Consider the following 20777-nt stretch of genomic DNA (forward strand, 5'->3'; position numbering starts at 1 on the left):
ACTGTTTTGAAAGAGAGAGCGGGAATTATAGAAGTTAATTCAGAAGAACAGTGCCCATGGAAGTATCTGTAGAAGAGGCATGCAGCAGAAACAGTACGTCTATGAGAAAGCGAGTGGAGAGACTGTTAGATATGAATCATTAATTAACCTAACTGCCCTCTTCTGAATGGAATCAAGAAGCCTGAGAGAGGTTTTGGGGGCACAACCCCAGATGTGGGAACAATATTCCATGGCAGGGCGGATTTGCGATTTATACAGAGTGAGCAGCTGTTTGGAAGAAAAGTAACGCCGAGAGCGAAAGAGAAAACCAAGTTGTTTAGATGCAGAGGAAGCAATATTTGTAATGTGCTTGTGCCAAGAGAGATTAGAAGTCGGGCAATCCCCAAAAGAGATATATCAACTTGCCTAGAAATCGGAGTGTCACTAAAGATAAGCATAGGAGCAGCAGAATCCTTTTTGCGAGATATAAGACAAGACTGAGTTTTAGAAGGGTTGAAATCAACTAAGTTGTCTTTGCCCCACTGGAGAATTACCTGAAGATCGGCATTTAAGGAATTGGTAGCAGATTTTCGAGAAGGTGAAGCTGATTGAGCAGGACAAGGTTTCTCAAAATGGAAAGTTGAATGCAATGAGCTATCATCGGCAAAACTATGGATAGGATTTCCAGTTAATGGAAGAAGGCCATTGATATACAAGAAGAAAAGAGTGGGGGAAAGAACTGAACCTTGGGGGACACCGGCATTAGTGGAGAAGTTAGAAGACAGAGAGCCATCAACCATCGCCCTCAGTGAGCGATCAGAGAGAAAACTGGATAACCAATTACTAAAAACAGTTGGCAAACCATAAGATGGAAGCTTCTTTATAAGACCTTTATGCCAAACACGATCAAAAGCCTTTGACATGTCAAGAACAACTACTTGTGTTTCACCGAACCTTTCCATTGAATTAGTCCACAAATGGGTAACATAAGCCAGAATATCACCAGTGGATCGACACTGACGGAATCCATACTGGCGATCGTTGATCAGACGGAAAGTTTCTAGGTAGTTTAAGAGTTGGCGGTTAATTGATTTCTCCATTACTTTAGAAAGAGTAGAAGTAATTGCAATGGGACGATAATTGGATGGGAGGGATTTGTCACCCTTTTTAGGAACTGGATGGATATGAGCAAATTTCCAAGCAGAAGGAAAAACACCTTTGGAATAAGAAAGTGAAAAAAGGCGGCAAAGAATAGGAGTAAGTTCAGGAGCACAGGTTTTGAGAACAAGTGGAGAAATACCACCAGGACCTGGAGCTTTCTTAGCATCGAGATTCATCAAGATCCTTCTGATATCCTTTTGTCGGAAGACCACAGGAGGCATTGAATGGAGTGTGTTGGGAATGGTGGGAGGTGTTTTACCAAGATCATTAATAGATGAGCTGGAAGAAAAATGGGATGCTAGCAGGTCAGCTTTATCCTTGGCTGAAGTTACAACAGAACCATCTGGTTTGGACAGAGGTGGGAGCAGAGATGGGCAAAAGTTGCGGCCAATAGCTTTAGAAAGAGACCAGAATGCTCGGCTACCATTAGGGCAAGAAGCAAGTTTTCTACTCTTAGCCTGTTCAAACTCTAGTTTGGACTGATTAATAACTGCTTTACAATTGTTGCGAGCTTTGGTGTAGGCAGAAAATGAAACTGAAGAATTAGAGCCAAGCCAATTACGATATGCAACGTTCTTCTCTTGAACAGCCTTAGCACATTTATTGGAAAACCAAGGTTTAGATAAAGGACGAGATTTTAAAGTGGAGTGTGGGATAAAGGATTCCATTCCTGCAAGAATAATTTCGCTGTCACGATCTGAGCAAACGTTGACATCAGAACTTTTGAAACAGTAATCTGACCAAGGACAAGAAGAAGAAGAAAAGAAGTCTCGCAGGTCATCCCATTTTGCATTCTTGTAATGCCAAACAACACGAGGTTGGGAATAGCCATGAGATAAAGGCTCCTTTGGAGAAGAGACAATCACCAAGTTGTGATCTGAAGTGCCTAAAGGAGCTCTCACTTCGACCGTGTACTTGGAAGGATTGTTTGTGAGAAAAAGATCAAGCGTATTGGCTGTATGATTAGGATTGTCAGGTATTCTTGTAGGTAAATGAACAATCTGTGCTAGGTCATTAGTAATTGCACAAGCCTCAGCATCTCGACCTGCTGGGTCGGTGTGACTAGAAAACGGAAGCCAGCTGGGGTTGTGAACATTAAAATCACCAAGGAAAATTACCTCACTGTTAGGAGAGTTGGACTGGAGAAAGTCAAGTTGCAACGAGTGGAAGTCAAAGAGCTCCAAGTGATTAGTCGAGGTGGGAGAACGGTAGAGACAACAGATGAATTTGACACAATGAGGTAGAGAGATTTTAAGCCAGAGAAGATCAAAGAGAGGAGATTCCAAATTGCCAAGTCTCTGACAGGGAATATCAGAACGGACATGTGCACAAGTACCACCTTTGAGGCGAAAGGAATCATACAGCGAATAATTTGGGCATCTGCGATGAGCAGTAGTTGAATCAACCTATAACTGAGATTCTGTCAGAAAAAGTACATGAGGTTTGGCAGACTTCAAGTGGAAATGGACATCGTTGAGATTAGAATTGAGACCACGTATATTTGTGAAATGAATTAGGAAGTTCTTGGGAGGTTTAGATCTTTTCGCAGATAAGCTTGCTCTATTAGTTTGACAATTCATGGTGTATTCAATAGTAAGAAAAAGTGGGTGGGACATGCTGTATGAAGTAATGAAATTTTTGGATATGGCGGACATGTGGTAAGAATATACCCAGATCCTTGACATAACGTGGCCTCGACAATGCTCCCCGCATACACACTACTCGGACTCCCTCCAGTCACTATCTGGCAGAGTAGAGGTAGCAAAATTATACACTAGCTGATCCGGAAGCCTCCTAGACAGTTACCAATAGGTTCGGTCCGGTGTACTAACTAGCGGCCGGCCTGCGAAAACCGTTTTAGAGCTGTACCCTCGAAATGTAAGGAATATTGGATCTCGCCACGACGTTCATCATAACCTCAAAAGTCATCAATCATACTGCATGATGGAAGAGATAGGGAAGGGTTGACCGGAACTTAGCTTTAGAGACTAAACATGGGTTCCACCACTTCAAGCCTCCAATAAGCAAAGTGGTGGTATTTCACCGGTTGATGAGAGTCGTCTACCACCTAGTACTGCCTGGTAACATAGAGGGGCGGCGTTCCTCCATGTGGTGTGGGCGCCAAACCTCGACCCCTGCTTACGTTGGTTCACACCTGGGTGGTCACCCACCATGTACTTGTGCATGGGGGTATACCCAGGATTACTAACAGTCCCACCATCGTGAAGGTGCAAGCGGATTTGGCTGTCACAGACCGTCCAGACGTCGCCGAAATTGGGTCCACTTGACTTGAGTGTCACCAGAATATCAGTTCCATCAGCGTTTTAGACTCCCAGGAGGCGCCTCCGTAGCCAGGTGGGAAGGGGCAGCAGTGCGTAGCACACGCTTCTTGATTAGACCGGGGTTCGAGCCCGTCACCACCAAATACGGAGGATGCGGAAAGGTTAAGGAATGACCACCGCATATCCTGGAGCAATATGGCCTTAGTTGCTAATGCTCCTAAAAACACAACAACAACGACTCCCAGGTAGCAAGTACAGCTTGTCTGGCATATCTGAGAGAATGTCTGTGACAACCTCAAGGACCATTATTCCCTTAATTCCCTTAATTATTCCCTTAATCCAGCTCATGAGTGATCCTTTCGAAATAGCGAACCAGATTTGTTAAACATGATTTTCCCTTTACAAAACCATGCTGAGTATCCTTGAGAATTTCAGTTCGATCCAAATGATCCTGAATTCTACCCTTGATCATTGCCTCCATGATTTTGCCTACTACTGAAGTCAGACTGACAGTTCGATAATTTCCCACTTCACTCTTAGAGCCACCCTTATGTATGGGAGATACATTTGCACTTTTCCAATCCAAGAGTCTCCCCAGAGTCTAGTGATGCTCGCATAATTAGCCTCAATGGTTCAATGCACTCGCTTGCCGCCTCTCTTAAGATTATAGGGTATTATATTCCATCAACTCCAGGAGCCATACTGGCCTGTAGGCTCGAAAGTTTTTTTCATTAAATAATCTTGGGAAATTTCAATATCATTAATTACATATTTTTTAACTTCGCTCCCACAATTTCCCATTGCCACAAAAGGCTTTTCATTTGTAAATATCGATGCAAAATAACTGTTGAGTTCATCTGCAACGGCAGTTGGTGTATTTATTACTATCCCCTTTCCCTTACGTAAATGTCCGATCTGGTTTGTCGTGCTCTTCTTGGCATTTATATATGTGAAGAATTCCTTATCCCCCCCCTCCCCTCTTTGCTCTGTTTGCTAGAGATTTCTCATAAACTGCCTTTGCCTGTCGAACCTTTTCTGTGGCTCTATTACACATCACATTGTAGCTGTTATAGGCTTCAGTACTTTTATTGCTCTGTAACCTTTCCATGCCACCTTTTTCTGCTCAAGTAATGCGGCAACTTCACTATTCATCCAACTTGGAACCCTTCTCGTGGAGTATTTTTTTAATGGTATATACGCATTCAAGGCATCTGTGATTAATGTTTTAAAGGCGTACCACAGTTCAATTGTATTCATTCTCTGCGCGATATCTACCCAGTTAATAGAGGCCATGTAGTACCTTAAGGTATCGTAATTTCCTTTTCTGAAATTAAAACCCATTCCTTTGCCTTTTACTTCTGCTACCTCTCTCGTCATCATCCACCGTAGAACTCCGTGATCACTTCCTGCTACTGGTTCCTGTACTGTCAGTCCTGTTATGTCATCTGATTCATGTGTGATGATGAGGTCTAGGGTATTCTTTTCTCTAATACTTTTCCTGACATGTTGATACAAATAACAGTCATCGAGTTGATTTAAAAATTTTGTTCCCGACGTCGAGTTTCCTTCCCATTTACTCCAATCAATTAGAGGCAAATTGAAATCACCCATAATAAGGTATTGACGCTTACTTGCCCATTCCATTTGCATGTAGAGGCTTTTGTCATAATCGTCACAATCACCTGGTCTGTAGATTACTCCTACTCGCATTATACCTTTGTTTCCAACTATCTCACACCATACAGACTCTACACTAGCATGTGAAATGTCTGAATCCTGGAAGGCTATCGTCGCACTCAGGCTGCTTCTGATAAGAAGCATTACCCCACCACCCCTTCTATCTAACCTATCCTTCCTAAATACATTATGCAAGCCGTACTGAAACTCATCATCCCCAATTTCCATGTGGCACCACGTCTCTGTAAGCCCTATTATGTCCGCGTTACTTGTTTTAACCAGCAGTTCGAATTCGCTCATTTTATTGACGCCACTTCTAACATTATTATATAAACAATTAAGACTTACTGTTCTTGTATATTTAACAACCCTAACACAACCCTTGAAGTTTTTTAGGCTCTCTTCCCTGATATTAGCTACCCGCTCACGTGAAACGTCTTTGCCCCCAGAACATCTAGAATAATCACCTGAGAGGGCATAAATTCAAATTGAGGAAAGACAGATGTAGGATAGACGTGCGGAAATTTGCCTTTAGCCAGTGGGTGGTTGGTTGGTGGAACAGACTTCCATCGCTTGTGGTGGAGGTTGACAGCCTAAATAAGTTTAAGGCTCAGCTGGACAGGTATTTCGAACGAACAGAGGGGTGAAGTGGAAGTGGTTATTTTTTATTTTACATTAATTTTTTTGGCTGATGCTGCATAAGCTTGCTTTCTTGCATCAAATGCCTCTACTAATGCTAAAACTGAGACTGTGGAGCTCTTTACGTAGTGTGTTCGTACATAATAGTCTTAAACCTGTTGAGGCCTTAAACTCTTGGTTGATGTTTTGCAGGGATGTCTGACGAGATTGCCGTATTACATTCTCCAAGTGCCCTTTGATCACGTGGAGTGACATTCTGTGGTGGTTTCCTGTTCTTTGCTGGACAGTGGTGGTGGTATCGACACGCTTCCATTTCATGATAACATCACGGACAGTCAATTTTGGACAGTGTAGGCTGTCAGCAATTGCACAAATCGAAACCAGCAATGTGACATCCGACAATAACGCGGCATGAGGAGAGCAACTAACTTGTGTGGCTCGCTTGTTTTTCTGAGAAGGTTCGATGGATTATGTAAACAGGGAGTCTGGATACTTTTTGGAGGGTAGAGTATATATAAATTTACTTATTCCACAAATTAAGAATACACTGCACATATTTATGGCATACACTTTGCCAGCACAATAAAAATAAAAATAAAAAAACTCTGGAAAATTTCGCTGCACAGTTATACAATAGTTGTTCAATGGACAAAACTGGCTCTGAAACCATTGAGAATTGCTTTGACAGCGAGATAAAGAGCACCGTTGGGCTACAAGTCGTTGTCAATGTCATAATAACGCAATTACTTTAAAACCAGCATGAAAAATAATAATATTTCCTGATCAAACTGGAAGGCCAAAATATAGCAATAGTACGCCAACACAAATACCTGGGCATATGGATAGATGATAAGCTCTCATTCCTGCCCCACGCCAAGTACCTAGTCCAAAAAATTAGAACAATGGCAAGCTGGATTATAAACATCACTAGAGCTATGTGGGGAATAAGCTCCTCCACTCTCAGCCTCTACTACTCCTGCCTCTATATACCAATTGTATGCTACGGAGCAGGGGCATGGGGACACAGAGCGCTAATGTCGGCCAACAAAAAATACCTACTACAATCACAGAGAATCTTTCTCCTGGCCACAAACAGGGCATGTAGGACGACATCAACTGAGGCACTCCAGGTCCTGTGTGGAAGGCCACCGGTATACTATGAAGTGATATACCATTACCTAGCCCACAATAGGAGAATAGGAATACAGACAACCATGGGCGAGCTGGCCAACAACATCAGCCAAAGTGCTAAGGAAGAGAAAACTAGGATATATAAGGAAATAATAGCCAAATGGCAGAACACCTGGGAAACGACCACTGCCGGAAGAGATACATACGCATTCTTACCTAATGTCTACCTGCGTGACAAATCTACGAAATGGAGGACGCTCAGCATGCACACCTCATTCCTACTCACAGGACATGGCAGCCTCAACTCCAGATTGTACAGGCTAGGCCTAGCTCCCACTCCCCTCTGCCAATGTGGTGAGGAGGAAACAGCAAAACACCTAATACTTGACTGCTACTTATACACGGACCTGAGACACCCTCTGCTACTGGGAACAAATGTAACCACAGAAGAACAATTTCCACAACTAATAGACAGAGAAGAATCCCTCAAACTACTTTCGACATTTGCAGGGAAAGTATTTAAGAGGAGGGCTGCCCTCCAACAAGGAGAATAAACAGACTGGGGATGGAAGAGAATGACAGGGAGATGAAAACGGAAGAAGAAAAACAAGGGTGGATAGAGAAGTATAGGGAGGAGGAAGGAAAGATAAAGGAAGTAAGAAACAGACGAGACGCAGCAAGACAGGAAAAAGCGGAGAAGAAAGGTAAGCTTACTACCAAGAATAGCAGCTCCCACCTAACAGGGACACTGCCACCCTGGAAATCGCGACCTTTATCTGGCCACAGCCCTAAAGGACTGGGTGGAGGCCAACGGCTCCATAGTGCTTTGGCACAAGTGTGTTTGTTTGTTTTTTTTTTTTTTTTTTTCCAGCTGCTGTTCCTCACTCCTAAGGACAGGATTGAGCCCTGCATTAGGAGCACAGCATAACTGGGAAGAGACATCCGTAAGGAACAAAAATAAACTTGGTTATAGCCCTCAAAGACTGGGTTGAAGCCATTGGTTCCAACAGTGTGCTAACTAACCACATTATCAAAATCACTCTTAGTTTGTTCCTCTCTCACCTGGACAGGATTAAGCCCTGCGGGAGAGAGGCTTAATAAGTGCAAATACCACTGTATGACTGACTCATGCGCAGTGCGCACTACCAAACAATAACTTAAAACTCTAAGTGATTGTCCACACAGATGACCCAATGTTTACATACTGCAACACAACTGTATGATGTAAACCCAATGTGAGACATCAAAAAGCAACATTGTTAATAGCCCTATGCTAACAATACATTGTTAATGTCAAAGACTTGGTGAAGCCGGACAAAGCAGTACACCCAACATATGACTGAAGATAGAATACAGCTTGTCACCAACATTGATCAGGTAAGTATAAGAACTATATAATGTAAATACACACTAAAAACAACCTGACTGTCACCCATATAACAGAAAGGCTTAATATACTGCGCAGTCCCCAAGTTTTCTTACTATTGATGTGCGCCCCACCCGACCTGGTCGGGCCTGGGGCACACATCGAGGTTTTTTTTTTTTTTTTTTTTTTTTTTTTTAGCACTCCAAGAGGTTCAAGAACCTCCTTTAGTGAAAGCTAGACTCCCTGGAGCGCCTCCACGTGGCTAGGGACGGGAGTCAGGACGCAGGACACATCTGTTCCTGCCTCCTGGCTGCGAAGTCTCCAGGTGCCGGCATACAACACTCAACAAAACAAACACTTACACAATACCTCCCCATACACACACTCGCCGGCTTAGAACCTTACAGGAACCATTGCAGCAATAGGGGAAACCCTGGAGGCTGCAGTATACAAAAATACTTTGAATACTTTGAATTTCCTGAGTATGTCGAATTTGTATTGGAGTTTAGGCTTTTCGTGAAGTCTTCTACAAAGTATGTAGAATTCAATTAGTCGACAAAACTTTAAGAAATCATCCTTTCCTGATATTAATTTGACCATCGTAGATATATGTAACTAAGTTTCCATCAATGTTGTTAGCAATATATCTGAGTTGAAATATTAAACTGTGTCTGTGACTTAGTTTTGAGTAATTAAGCTTTTAAGTGCTACCATTTTAAGATCCAGTATTCTAGTCTTAATAACTGGCGAATAGTTGACGCACTTGTATTTGATAAAATTAGAGGCCATGGGATTAAAAATAGACACAAAATAGGTTTACAAATTTTCGAATCACTGCCTGGCTTCTTAAAAGAGTGGGTACACCACTTCTCGACATGTTTTCTGCCTGGCAACTTGTTCTCATCTTATGGTGTCAACCGGTTGAAGGAAAGAGTCTAGTTTATTATTAGGAATAGCACATCCACACTCTGGAACCCAAACCCATGAAACGTAGTTTAAAATCTTCATCCATTTCAGAAGCGATTCTTGGTCCCGAAATATTTTGGTTTGCCATCGCCATTCATTCAGCAAACATGCAAATCGAGAGACGTCTTATAACCTTAAATGTTTCAGTGATGTTCTGGGACTGGTTTTGGGAGAGTTGCAAGGTTTTCCTTGAGGATAGGGGGGTTTTTCATTACACACAGACAACTTTGAAACACGAATCGAAGTCTACTGCCTTATTCGCCTTCGCATAAACTCTAAACAGCACAACTGAGCTTTGGGGTTCAGAGCTTTGTGGGAATATCAAACTGTTAGTGTGGTCCTCAATTTATTACCTGGTGCTGAAGACAGCCTGAATTCGTGGGACTTTATCCATTGGAAAATTTCACCGTTATCTGTTCGCACTAATCCCTGGTTGTGTCTAACGATTGGAAAAAATAAGAAAAGCGCGAATTGTTTTTTTTTTTTTTTTTTTTTTTGGAAGTGCCATCAAATTCTTTTCTACTTCGGACTTTGACTCAGATCTGTGATCTGCTTCGTCGCCTTTGAGGTTAAGAAGACTATTTCGTAATAGTGAGTGCGATAAAGTTTACAAATGCTCTCTGTTGGCGATTAGGCTTTGTGCTGTTCAATCCCTTACACTAGGGACAAGATGGGAAATGATCGGCCAGTGTTTCCTGAAGCACAATAATTTTATGAATAACGAAGTCCACATTTTAAAAACATAAGAAAGAAAAGCTTTGTTGGTAAGTATGTTTTTTCAAAGTAAAACAAAACTTAAAAGAACAAGCCATAAAATTGATTTAACTCGTTTAAACAAATGTGGCCAATTTTTATGCAAACAAGTCACAAACGTAACTATCAACACTTATTTTTGTGTTGGCACAGTTTCCACCATCTTGGCATAGTGATAATGAGCATAATCCAGTCATATGGATCTTCATAAGCTTAACAAAACATTTCGGTTTCATGTATCTTGCGCTGCTTCGATTATCTCAGACAATTAATTCACGCCTGAATAGAAAAACTCGATGCATTTATTAATTATATCATAAAACCAAACCACCTTATCTAAGTAATCCTTCGATGTTGGAGGACTGCAGTTTTCGTTTACCACGCTTTTTTCTTCACCTGGGTTTTACCTTTAATCAAACAAATGTTACCGGTTGTTTAAACTACCGATAAAAGTGGTAGTTTATGTTTCAGAAATGAAAACAATTACGCGTTATCTCATCTTGTATCCTGTCTCATTCTAATCCGCCTTCCCCTATGTGTAAAAGAGGGGTTAAGAAAATCAAATATGAATTCATTCCTTGAGATTTGTAATCGAACATTTTGGACTTGTCATTTTTCCGAATAGGCGAAACATATTTTCTATTCATGTAATTTGAAAATATTTTTCAGTTGTTTAATAACACAATAGGTCTTAACTTATTCGGTTACTTACCGTGTGGAGAATTGCTGCAATAACGTCCCTCGATACTTCTGATAAATGGGATGGATAGAAGATGGAAACATTTTTGGCAACTATAAATGAAAACGGAAATTTTTTACTCTAACAAAGTTCCAACTACTTACTGTATTTATTAGTTGATGTTACATAACTAAAATATCACTTTTCCAGTGTTTTTTATTGCTGTTTTTTATGTTAAAGAAGAAGTTTGTGGACCTTAGAAATTTCTCATGTGTAGGTAGCTCGGGTATTGAGTTTACTAAAAGCGCCTTCTCGAAAAGCTAATACTTTCTTGTGCTGTGACGAGTGCAGGGCCGTCTTTCATCTACTGGGAATCAATACTGTAATTGCAGAATTGATCAACATTGGTACAGCTAAACACGGATTTAATTAAAATCTTGGCTTAGAAGATTTAAATTCGGCTTGACTTGGTATTATTCTGAAGCTCTACTGGAGGACCAGAATACAGATTCTACAGTAGAATCCATCTGTCTGAAACTCAGTTCTGTCTTATATCTCGCAAAAAGGATTCTTCTGTTCCTATGTTTATCTTCTTTGACACTCAGGTTTCTGGACAAGATCAGATATCTCTATTAGTAGAAATTAACCTGATTTCGAATATCTCTTGGCATAAACATATTGCAAATATTGCTTCCTCTGCGTTTAATAAACTGGGTTTTCTCTTTCGATCTCGGCGTTACTTTTCTTCCAAACAGCTGTTCACTTTGTACAAATCTCAAACGCGCTCCACATTAAAATATTGTTTTCACATCTATGGCGGTGTACCCATAACCTCTCTCTCAGGCTTCTAGACTCCATTCAAAAGAGGCCAGTTAGGTTAATTAATGACGCATCTTTTACAAAGTCTCTCCACTCTCTTTTTCATAGACGTTCTGTTTCTGCTGCGTGCCTTTTCTATAGGTAATTTCATGGGCACCGTTCTTCTGAATAGTCATTTGAAATTTCCCCACTCTCTTCCAAACCAGTCCGAACATGTGCTTAAACCAGTCGGCACCCATTCACTGTCCAACGTCAAACTCACAGAACCAAATGTTCTTCTTCATTTATCCCATCAATTTCCGTTTTCTGGAACAACCTCCTTTCAGACGTATTTTCAAGTTTAATGTCAACAGGTATCTTCTGTCTTTTCAACTTTTAAACCACGCACGGTATACTAAGTACTAATAGGTTCTAATAGCTTTCGTGTTTGGACTTTTCATAAAAAATCTAATACAATATATTAAGAACCTCGTTGTTCCCTTATTTTCCTATGTTTTTGATTTCTGTCACTCGTCCATCTGCCGGTTACTTTAGTAACTGAAGACAAACTGCTGATCAAAACAAATGCTTCTTTTTATAGATTTTAGCAGACATTTGGCAGGCCTTCTCGTTAGTGGTTATTAGATGGCCCATTTTCAATTGCCGTAGTAATGCTAACTGTCTAGTAGACAAGGTTATTTATACTTCGATCTCTGCTATTAATACAGTTCCTATAAAAAGATCCAGAGACCTTAACGTCAGAGTTTGATTTAGTCCTCGACTAATCATGAAAATGAAATGCAAAAATCACCGTCAAATAGCCTTAGAAATTATTTCCATTATTTTATTTCTGCTTGACTTAAGGGTGGTGTATGGGGAGGGTGGATATCGAGAAATAGTGTGGTGATTTGAATTTCATATAATCTAAGGAGAAGTAATGAAGATGAGCCGATTGGATCAATGCCAACGTAAATGGTAGAAATATTCCAATCATGACGTGTGAACTAAGTGCTTTGCCATCTGTCGAGGTGGCTATTTTCAATTAGCAACGAAGAAATAAAAATGGAGTGAAGGAAAGAAAGAAAGAATCAGGAAGGTTGTAAAATGTTTTTCACAGGGATGGACTGAAAGACGAATGCAATCGGAGTTATTCTGGATGATAAAATTAAAAATGAAAAGAAGAAAGAACGATCACACAGTGCGAACCAGATTGATTGAAATATCAACTGCAAATTCAAGAAAATGATCTGGTTGTATTTGAAATTCTTATGCGAAAGAAGAGTAATTTTAGAATTTCCCTTTATTCATAAATAACCACAAACTTCAACCAGGTCAGATATTTTATCCCTTTTAAGATTCGTATTCTAAGTCGTTTTAAAAGATATAAGTACTTGATTTTTAACAAAGCCCTTATATTGTGGTAAGCTCCCCCTTGTGCTAACTTTAATAAATGTTTTTACTGTTTTTATAACTGATAACTTTTATAAATCTTTTAAATCTGGATTAGTCTGTAGATGCTATTTTTTATAGAGCCTTATATGAAATCTTAATATCTTGCAATTTTGCATTTGTTTTTGAATTCAGTATTTCATTCGTATTCATTGTTATTTGTATTTCCTTTTTAAAATAATCTCACGAAAACATTCTACTGTATATTTAGAATTGTCTGTAACAAGGTTTCACTTTATTTTAAACTTTTTAATTTCGTGATAAAATAGTTATTTTTATAATTCGCACTGTAATTTACTACATATAGTACTGCACATGGGTAGACGTAACCCAAGACAAATGTACCAACTGTGTGGTGCTACTCTTAGGGTGGTAGAAAATGAACAAGACCTGGGAGTGATTGTGCAGTCAGATATGAAGTTTTCTGAGCAATGCAGACAGGCTGACAGAGCAGGTCATGGGGTCTTTTCAATGATATACAGGAATTTTGCCAAGAGGGTAAAGGAGGTGATTATCCCTTTGTTAAAGGCAATGGTCAGGCCACGCCTTGAGTACTGCGTACAGGTCTGGAGGCCTCATTTTAGGAAGGATGTAGATTTACTTGAGCGTGTACAGAGAAGGGCAACAAGATTGGTGTGAGGTACGAAGGGGTGCACTTACCAAGAAAGGCTTAAGTTCTGCAAATTGCAGTGGCTGGAGACTAGGCACCTGCAAGGTGATTTGATTGAGGTGTATAAGGCTTTGAATTGGTTGAGCACACCGAGTTCTGATGAGATTCTTCCGCTTGCTCAGATTACAAACCTGAGGGGGCATAAATTCAAATTGAGGAAAGACAGGTGTAGGATAGATTTGCGGAAATGTGCCTTTAGCCAGCAGGTGGTTAATTGCTGGAACAAACTTCCATCTGTCGTTGTGGCTTAAATAAATTCAAAGAGGAACTGGACAAACTTTTAGAGGGAATGGTTGTGTGAAATTTTTATTTTTTTTTAGCTGATACTACATAAGCTCATACGCTTGCTTTCTTACATTATATTCCTCTATTACTACTACTACTAACATGTATAGTAGTTTCCAATAAATTCTAATTGAAGTTTTACCCTGTCCCTGTTGCATTCTTTGCGGAGCGGTTATAATGGCCATATTTCTGCACTGTGTGGCAAAGGCTTTTTGGTTTTGAATCGCGTCAAGAGGGAAAGACTTTACAATGGGCTTTTTTTATTTTAATTTTAACATTTGGGTATTTGGGTTGCAAGAATTACAGATGCAGTATACTAACGCCTTATAGTCTTGGCTGCCTTGGCGTTTGACACACACACGTACGTGAGAAAAAAAAAAACACAAAATAAAGGCTGAATCTTCAAAAATCCACATAGACACGATAATACGCCCCTGAGTTACTTAAGTAGTATTAAGTGTTATGCGGTAAGCTGCAGAATTTCAATGCAGTTTGTGCGACACCAGCATAGCGTCAAAGAACTGCACTGCCAGACTATGCAGACAAATCGATTGAGCAATGTTCTTCTTACTCGCGTCTTTGTCTCTTAGTCCTACCTGTTCCTGTTACCGCGGAAATCCGCTCCTAATTCTGTATAAACTCTTCCAAGTAATTGCAGTCTCCTGATTTCATGACGGAGCGTCGCAAGGAAAAATGTTTGCAAACAGTCAAAGATATTTCTCAGCGTACCCTTTCGTGACTCTAGTGTAGAGGATAAAATCGATTCATACGAAATTTTATCCTCATGAGAATCAGTTTTTGGTGGTTCCATAACAACTGCTAGTGTGTATGAGGCTCAAAGAGCTATTTTGAGCCTTGATCGCTTCAGGTGAAGATCCCCTCTTCCATCATAGATCTTCCTAACATTATTTAAATAAAAGTCAAGTGAAATGTTAAAATTCTACCGCGTAATGTTTCATAAAAAGTTATGGGCTCAGCCAGAACTTTGTTCGATTAATCATTAGCAAGGTTAAGACAAAAAATTGCATCTCTTATTCTAAAAGTTTACTTTCAACTTAACACAACGCAGAATCGCTTCTTTCTCGTTAAAAAATCAATCGATAAAGAATGAAGACAGAAAACGAAAATATATAATAAATTATGCTTTAAGTGATGAGAAAATAATTCTAAATGTGAAAATTGTATTTTTTACTTTCTCGTCTTTCAGACTGGGACACCTTCAAGTCGATATTATTCTTTTTGATGTGGATCTCCAGAGGATTCCGTCCGACCAGCATCTCGTACATGATGGCTCCTAATGACCACCAGTCACTCGATCGTGCTTCAAATAAAGGAAATAAATTAATAATTAAAGGAATACAGAAGAAATTCAATGAATATCTTAAAGGAAATGCAATTTCCGCCTGGTAAATCTAAACGTTCAGTAGCACACTGATCGCAGTTTACGATTCGACATAGAATTTTAACCCAACTTTCATATTATGAAACATAACTCTGCCAATGCGTCCGAAATGAGTTTACTACTGCAGAAAATAAGTGCAGTATCCTTGAGGTAGGATGGTGATCACAATTACAATTATGACTTAGATTCCTTCTCAGATTACACGACTTTTGAAAAACAATTAAAGGAGATATATTTGAGTCAATGATGGGTTAAATTGTAGTAAGATTTTTATTGATGTCTGTGGCACACTGGTGTGTCACAAACATCGGTAAAAACCACAAAAGGATTTCTTATATTGGATTAGGTGAGTGTAAAACGCCAAAGCAACTAAGGCTACGAGACGTCAGTATAGTATGGTTGTATTCGGTTTGTTTGTTGTTTTCTGGAAGAAATATATGAGTTTATCGAAAAATATGAGAAGAAAAATATGAGTGCATCGAACTCTGCTGAAAATGGAGCTGCGAAGCAGCAGGCTGCTCCGAATTCTAACCACGGTTCACCGGCGACAGCGCCTACAATGGACACGCGAGCATCGCATCGAAACTGGACCTTGATTGAGTAGAAGGTCATCTGGTCCGATGAATCACGGCCGGGTATGTGTGCGTCGTTTACCCGGGGAAGTGATGGCGTCTGAATGCACCGTGGGACGAAAACAAGCCGGTGGTGGCGGTGTCATGTTTTGCACGTTGTTCTGCTGGGATACCCTGGGTCCAGTCATCCATGTGCCGGGCACTCTCATGTCCAACACTTAGCGAAACATCAGCGGAGCGGCACCAATCAACACCGGCTTCCAGACAATGGAACTAACCGTGAACGTGACCTAACATCTCCCAAGAATGGCCTAACAATGGAAACGAGCAAATCATAACTAGGACTCAACTGGACTTGAGAATATTAGTACTGAACTGACCTGTGCAATGTGAGTAGTGAACTGAACTGTAACAGCCGGTGGTTACCTTGTTCCTGGATAGACCTCTTAGAGAAGGGCACTTGACACCGAATGCTGCCCTGATCAGCTTGCAACCTCGCTGCACACACGCCATATTGGCAAAAAAAAAAAAAAAACAACAACCAAACTACTGTATTATATTTAGGCCACCCGAATAATGAAATTCATCTGCCATGCTGTGTCTTACGTCTGTTAATTGCGTGTGGTCGATTTGTCTGTTTGCTGGACGAAAAACCCCAGTTTCTGGGGGGGGGGGAGCCCAGAAACCTGAGACCGACTAACTCAGCCACGGAGTGAAAAAAGCCCATGATAGTTCCTCGCGTCATCGACGGGATTCGAACCCGGGCCTTTTCCACCCGGAGTGTGGAGGACGGTGGCGATATCACTGTGCTACACGCGCAGATGTGCGGACCGCCATATTGGCAATCTGTGCCTGCTCCCTTATCCATTCCCACCTTGGTGGGGAAGGAGACGGCCTTACCATCTCCTCCTCTCCTCGCTACCCTATTCCTTCCTTCTGGGGGGAATGGGCATTCCCCACTGACATTCACTTGAGGTATTCTTCCCTATCGACCTCATTCTTCTGCTTTTCACCCCCAGTCTCCTCCCACTTTTATCCTAAAGCAAGCGCATGCCCCACACACCTAAATTTAAATATGTTCAAATTAAATTTCGCCCACAATCTCGGCTTTTCCTATTTAAGCGACATCACCCTATGCAATCAATGTTAAAACATTTTTTTTTTAAGTCCTAGTCAATGAAATCTCAGGAAATTAGGTGGCAGGACCTGCCAGAGTAAACTTAACCTGCTATAGGTAACTGGTCTGCCTCTATGGGTCGAAAGTGGGGAAAAGTTATGCCTCAGCAGGGGTCCAGCGGCTAAATGGCCAGAAGAACAACAGTACGCGACACCACACATTTCAAGATTCATACACTTTTAAATCTCTGGCCTTTCCAGTGACTTGGCACACCCACAACGAAAGCAACGCGGAGATGGGGGAAACCCCTGGTGCCGTTAGACACTGAAAACACTTTACACCTAAACATCATTGCGGACCAGGTACACCCATTCATGGCAAAGGTCTTCCTCTCTGGCGGAAGACCTTTGCCATGAATACCACACCGCCTAGATTGTTCGAGACTGGTTCGCGGAACATGAGGAAGAAATGAGGACTTCCAGGCATTGCCCTAACCTCCAAATTCCCCAGACATCAATCCCATTGAGCATCTGTTGTTTGTGTTGGAACAGCAACTCCGATCTGCGGCGTCTCAACCACGAACCTAACAGGAGTTAAAGGATCTGCTGGTTATGTGTTGGTACCAGATACCACAAGACACATTTAGAAATCGTGTAACGCTCATGCATCGGCAGGTTTTGGCTGCATGTGGAGGATCAACATCATATTAGATAGGTGGTTATAATGTTTTGGATAATTGGTGTAGATGCAAAATACTTATTCAGTTTGCGAGCTACTTGAGTAGGATCATCAACAGTCGAACCAACGATATCAAGTGGACCAATCTGATTGATGCCATGCCTTCTAGCCTTCACATAAGTAAAGAAATCTTTGCTGTTTTACTTTGCATCCTTTGCCAAAGATTTCTCGTAATCTGCCTTCGCCTGCCTGACCTCCTTTGTGACCTGATTACGGACTAGCTTATATAAACCCCAGGGGCTCACATCTGGTGAGTATGGGCTTGGCACACCTAGGGTCCTGAGCTGGATATCATAATTCTTCTCCTTCTTGGTGATTCCCTTCTCTCTCTCTCTCAGGGTAACTCGGAAATTTTTTTTTTAGCTTGTGCAGCATAGGCCTCAGGCTTTCTTGTACTATATGGCTAGTAGTAATAATAATAACATATGACTAATAATAATAATAATAATGTACCATAGATTTCTGTGTCAAGTGAAGATTTATGTGCATCCCATGCATTTTACTTCCCTGCCACGAGTCTCATTAGTTCATCTCACATCCATTTAAGCCTAAACTTTGAACAGTATTTCTTAGTTGGTATGTAAAGCCTAGTAGTTTCGAAGATAAGTTCTTTGAATGCTTCCCATTTTGAATTTGCTGTTGGTAACATCATCAGTTGGTCCCACTGTATAGAATTTAAAAACTGTCTGAGACCCCTGTAGTCACCTTTACGAAAGCAAAAACCCTTTCCTTTACCCCTAATGGTAGTTACCTCCTTGAGTAAATCCCACTTCAGCACACTGTGATCACTGCCACCTATTGGTTCATTTACCTGCAGATTCTTAATGCATGAATGATCACTGCTGATAATCAAATCAAGAGTATTACTCCCTCTAGTTGCCTCCCGAACATACTGATGTAGAAAACAATCATCCAATAATTCCACAAAAGCCTTGCTAGTGTGCGAGTGAACAACCGAGAAATTCCAGTCAGTATCTGGGAAATTAAAATCCCCCATTATAAGACATTCTGATTTACTGGCTCATTCTGTTTCTCTGCACAGCTGTTCATTGTACTAATCAGAGTGATTAGGCCTATAACACACTTCTACCCTAATTTTTGCTTTCCCAGTGCTTATGTCATACCAAACAGACTGAACATTGCATTGTCCACCAACATCAATTGGATGCACTTCCTTAGAATTTATGTGTTTCTTAACTAACAGCATAACCCCTCCTCCCTCTCTGTCCTGTCTCTCCTTTCTGTACACATTGTACTCCCCAAATCATGGAAAAACCATTTGATTATGACAAATCATTCGATTATATTATTATTGGTTCGATTCATTCTAACATTATACAGGGTCATCGAAAAAAGGTGTCCGCGATTTCCCTTTTAATTATCTTCGGAAATATTGGATCGATTGCTGTGATCGTATCAGCAAACAGTACGGTAACTCATTAAATTTTATTTGACACCTCAACAATGACCTTGGCTGCGCCGTGAGCGTGCGCAGAATAACTCCTACGCGCACCGACTCATCAGTGTCAGTAAGATGGCCACCGTGCAACAAAAAGCGCAGTGTGTTGTGGTACGCTGAATTTCAATAACGACCACCTTTTTTGATGACCTTGTGTTATTCGAAATTCATTGGATTAATAACCGAATTTTGTCATAATAAAATTTTATTTTTGGATTATGACAAATCATTGGATTATTTCATTCGCTCATTTAGATTATTGAAATCTTTCGATTATTAGTAGCAAATTACCATACATTTCCAAAAGCAATGAGATACTCACTGTATGGTTTGTAATCGAGGATCTCGGGAGCAATGTACGGCAGCGTTCCCACAACAACTCCACTAGTGATGTGTTGCTATTAAATAAAAAAACAGAAAAGCAGTTTGTTATTAGAGAAATGGAGCCAGTTGCATTTATTGAGAATACTCTTTTTGACCTTAGTAAGGTTAGTTTTACTTGATACGAAATTCAGGCTTACTGGTGGAGTTTCACCTATTTGGGGAAGGTAACTCATTGCAAAATATGAATTCTTACCGCTGCAAAGCCAAAATCTGTTAACAGAGCTCTGAAGCAGTCATCGAAGACCACATTGGACGGGGCAATATCTCGGTGCAGGACTTCTGAAATAAATAAATAGTTATTACACAGAGCTACTGGTATGTGACCTTCCTTAAATAAATTAGATAAACAAAACACTGTCTCAAAGAAGAAAGGATAAGTTCGTTATTATCAGCAAGGGAGGGGGAAATCGCGGATTTTGGTATACGTACTCAAAAAAGGGTGGCCAAAAATATAATATGAAGAAACGTTAGCACAGATGGTAGCAATGAACAGACCTTAAAATTATTATCAGCAACGAGAGCAATATTACAAAACAAAGACAAGAGAAGCCGTTTATAATGGAATATAAAGGATTGTGATACAAAGGGTGAATAATATCTTAGAATTGAAAAAAAAAATCATCAGCTTTACCATGAATATCATTGAATATCACTAACACCAAAATCATTAAAAATAAGACTTTTCATCGTGTTTGGCATAAAGGACTTCCTCCTTAATGAGCTTCCATTTTTATTGTTTGTCAACTGTTTTTTGTAATTGGGTATCCAGTTTACTCTTTGGCCATTCACTGCGGGTGACGGTAGATGGCTCTATATCTTCTAACTTTTCCACGAATGGAAGAAAGAACTAAACCTTTTCCACGGTTCAGTTCTTTCTTACATTCTACCTTCCAGTTTGAGAAACCTTATCCTGCACAAACAGCTTCTCGAATATCCACTACCAATTCCTTAAATGATGATCTCAGGTATTCTCCAGTGGGGCAAAGGCAACTCAGTTGATTTGAATTCTGCTAAAATTCGGTTCTCTCATATCTCGCAAAAAAGATTTCTTCTGCTCCTATGCTTTTCTTCGGTGACACTCCGATTTCTGGACAAGATCACATATCACTATTAGCAATTACCCTGACTTCAAATCTCTCCTGGCATAAGTGCATCACGAATATTGCTTCCTCTGCGTCTAAAAAAGCTGTGGTTTCTCTTTCGCTGTCGGCGTTACTTTCTTCCAATTGTTCACTCTGTACAAGTTGCAAATCTGCTCTACCATGGGTAC

General features: G+C 40.5%; 1 protein-coding gene across 1 annotated transcript in view; it reads right to left on the bottom strand.

Moving 5' to 3' along the window:
• Nucleotides 1-20777, bottom strand: part of LOC150082394 (protein kinase 4-like) — a 42202-nt gene that overhangs the window by 7090 nt on the left and 14335 nt on the right. Inside the window, exons 2-5 of the mRNA XM_090380509.1 lie at nucleotides 19701-19835; nucleotides 19446-19521; nucleotides 15028-15156; nucleotides 10667-10746 (exon numbers count right to left, since the gene is read on the bottom strand). Coding sequence (XP_090236635.1) covers nucleotides 10667-10746; nucleotides 15028-15156; nucleotides 19446-19521; nucleotides 19701-19835 — 420 coding nt within the window. The remainder of the gene's footprint in view (nucleotides 1-10666; nucleotides 10747-15027; nucleotides 15157-19445; nucleotides 19522-19700; nucleotides 19836-20777) is intronic.

This window comes from Mastigoproctus giganteus, chromosome 8, assembly GCF_048544385.1.
Source record: "Mastigoproctus giganteus isolate SK-2022 chromosome 8, ASM4854438v1, whole genome shotgun sequence".
NCBI lineage: Eukaryota > Metazoa > Arthropoda > Arachnida > Uropygi > Thelyphonidae > Mastigoproctus > Mastigoproctus giganteus.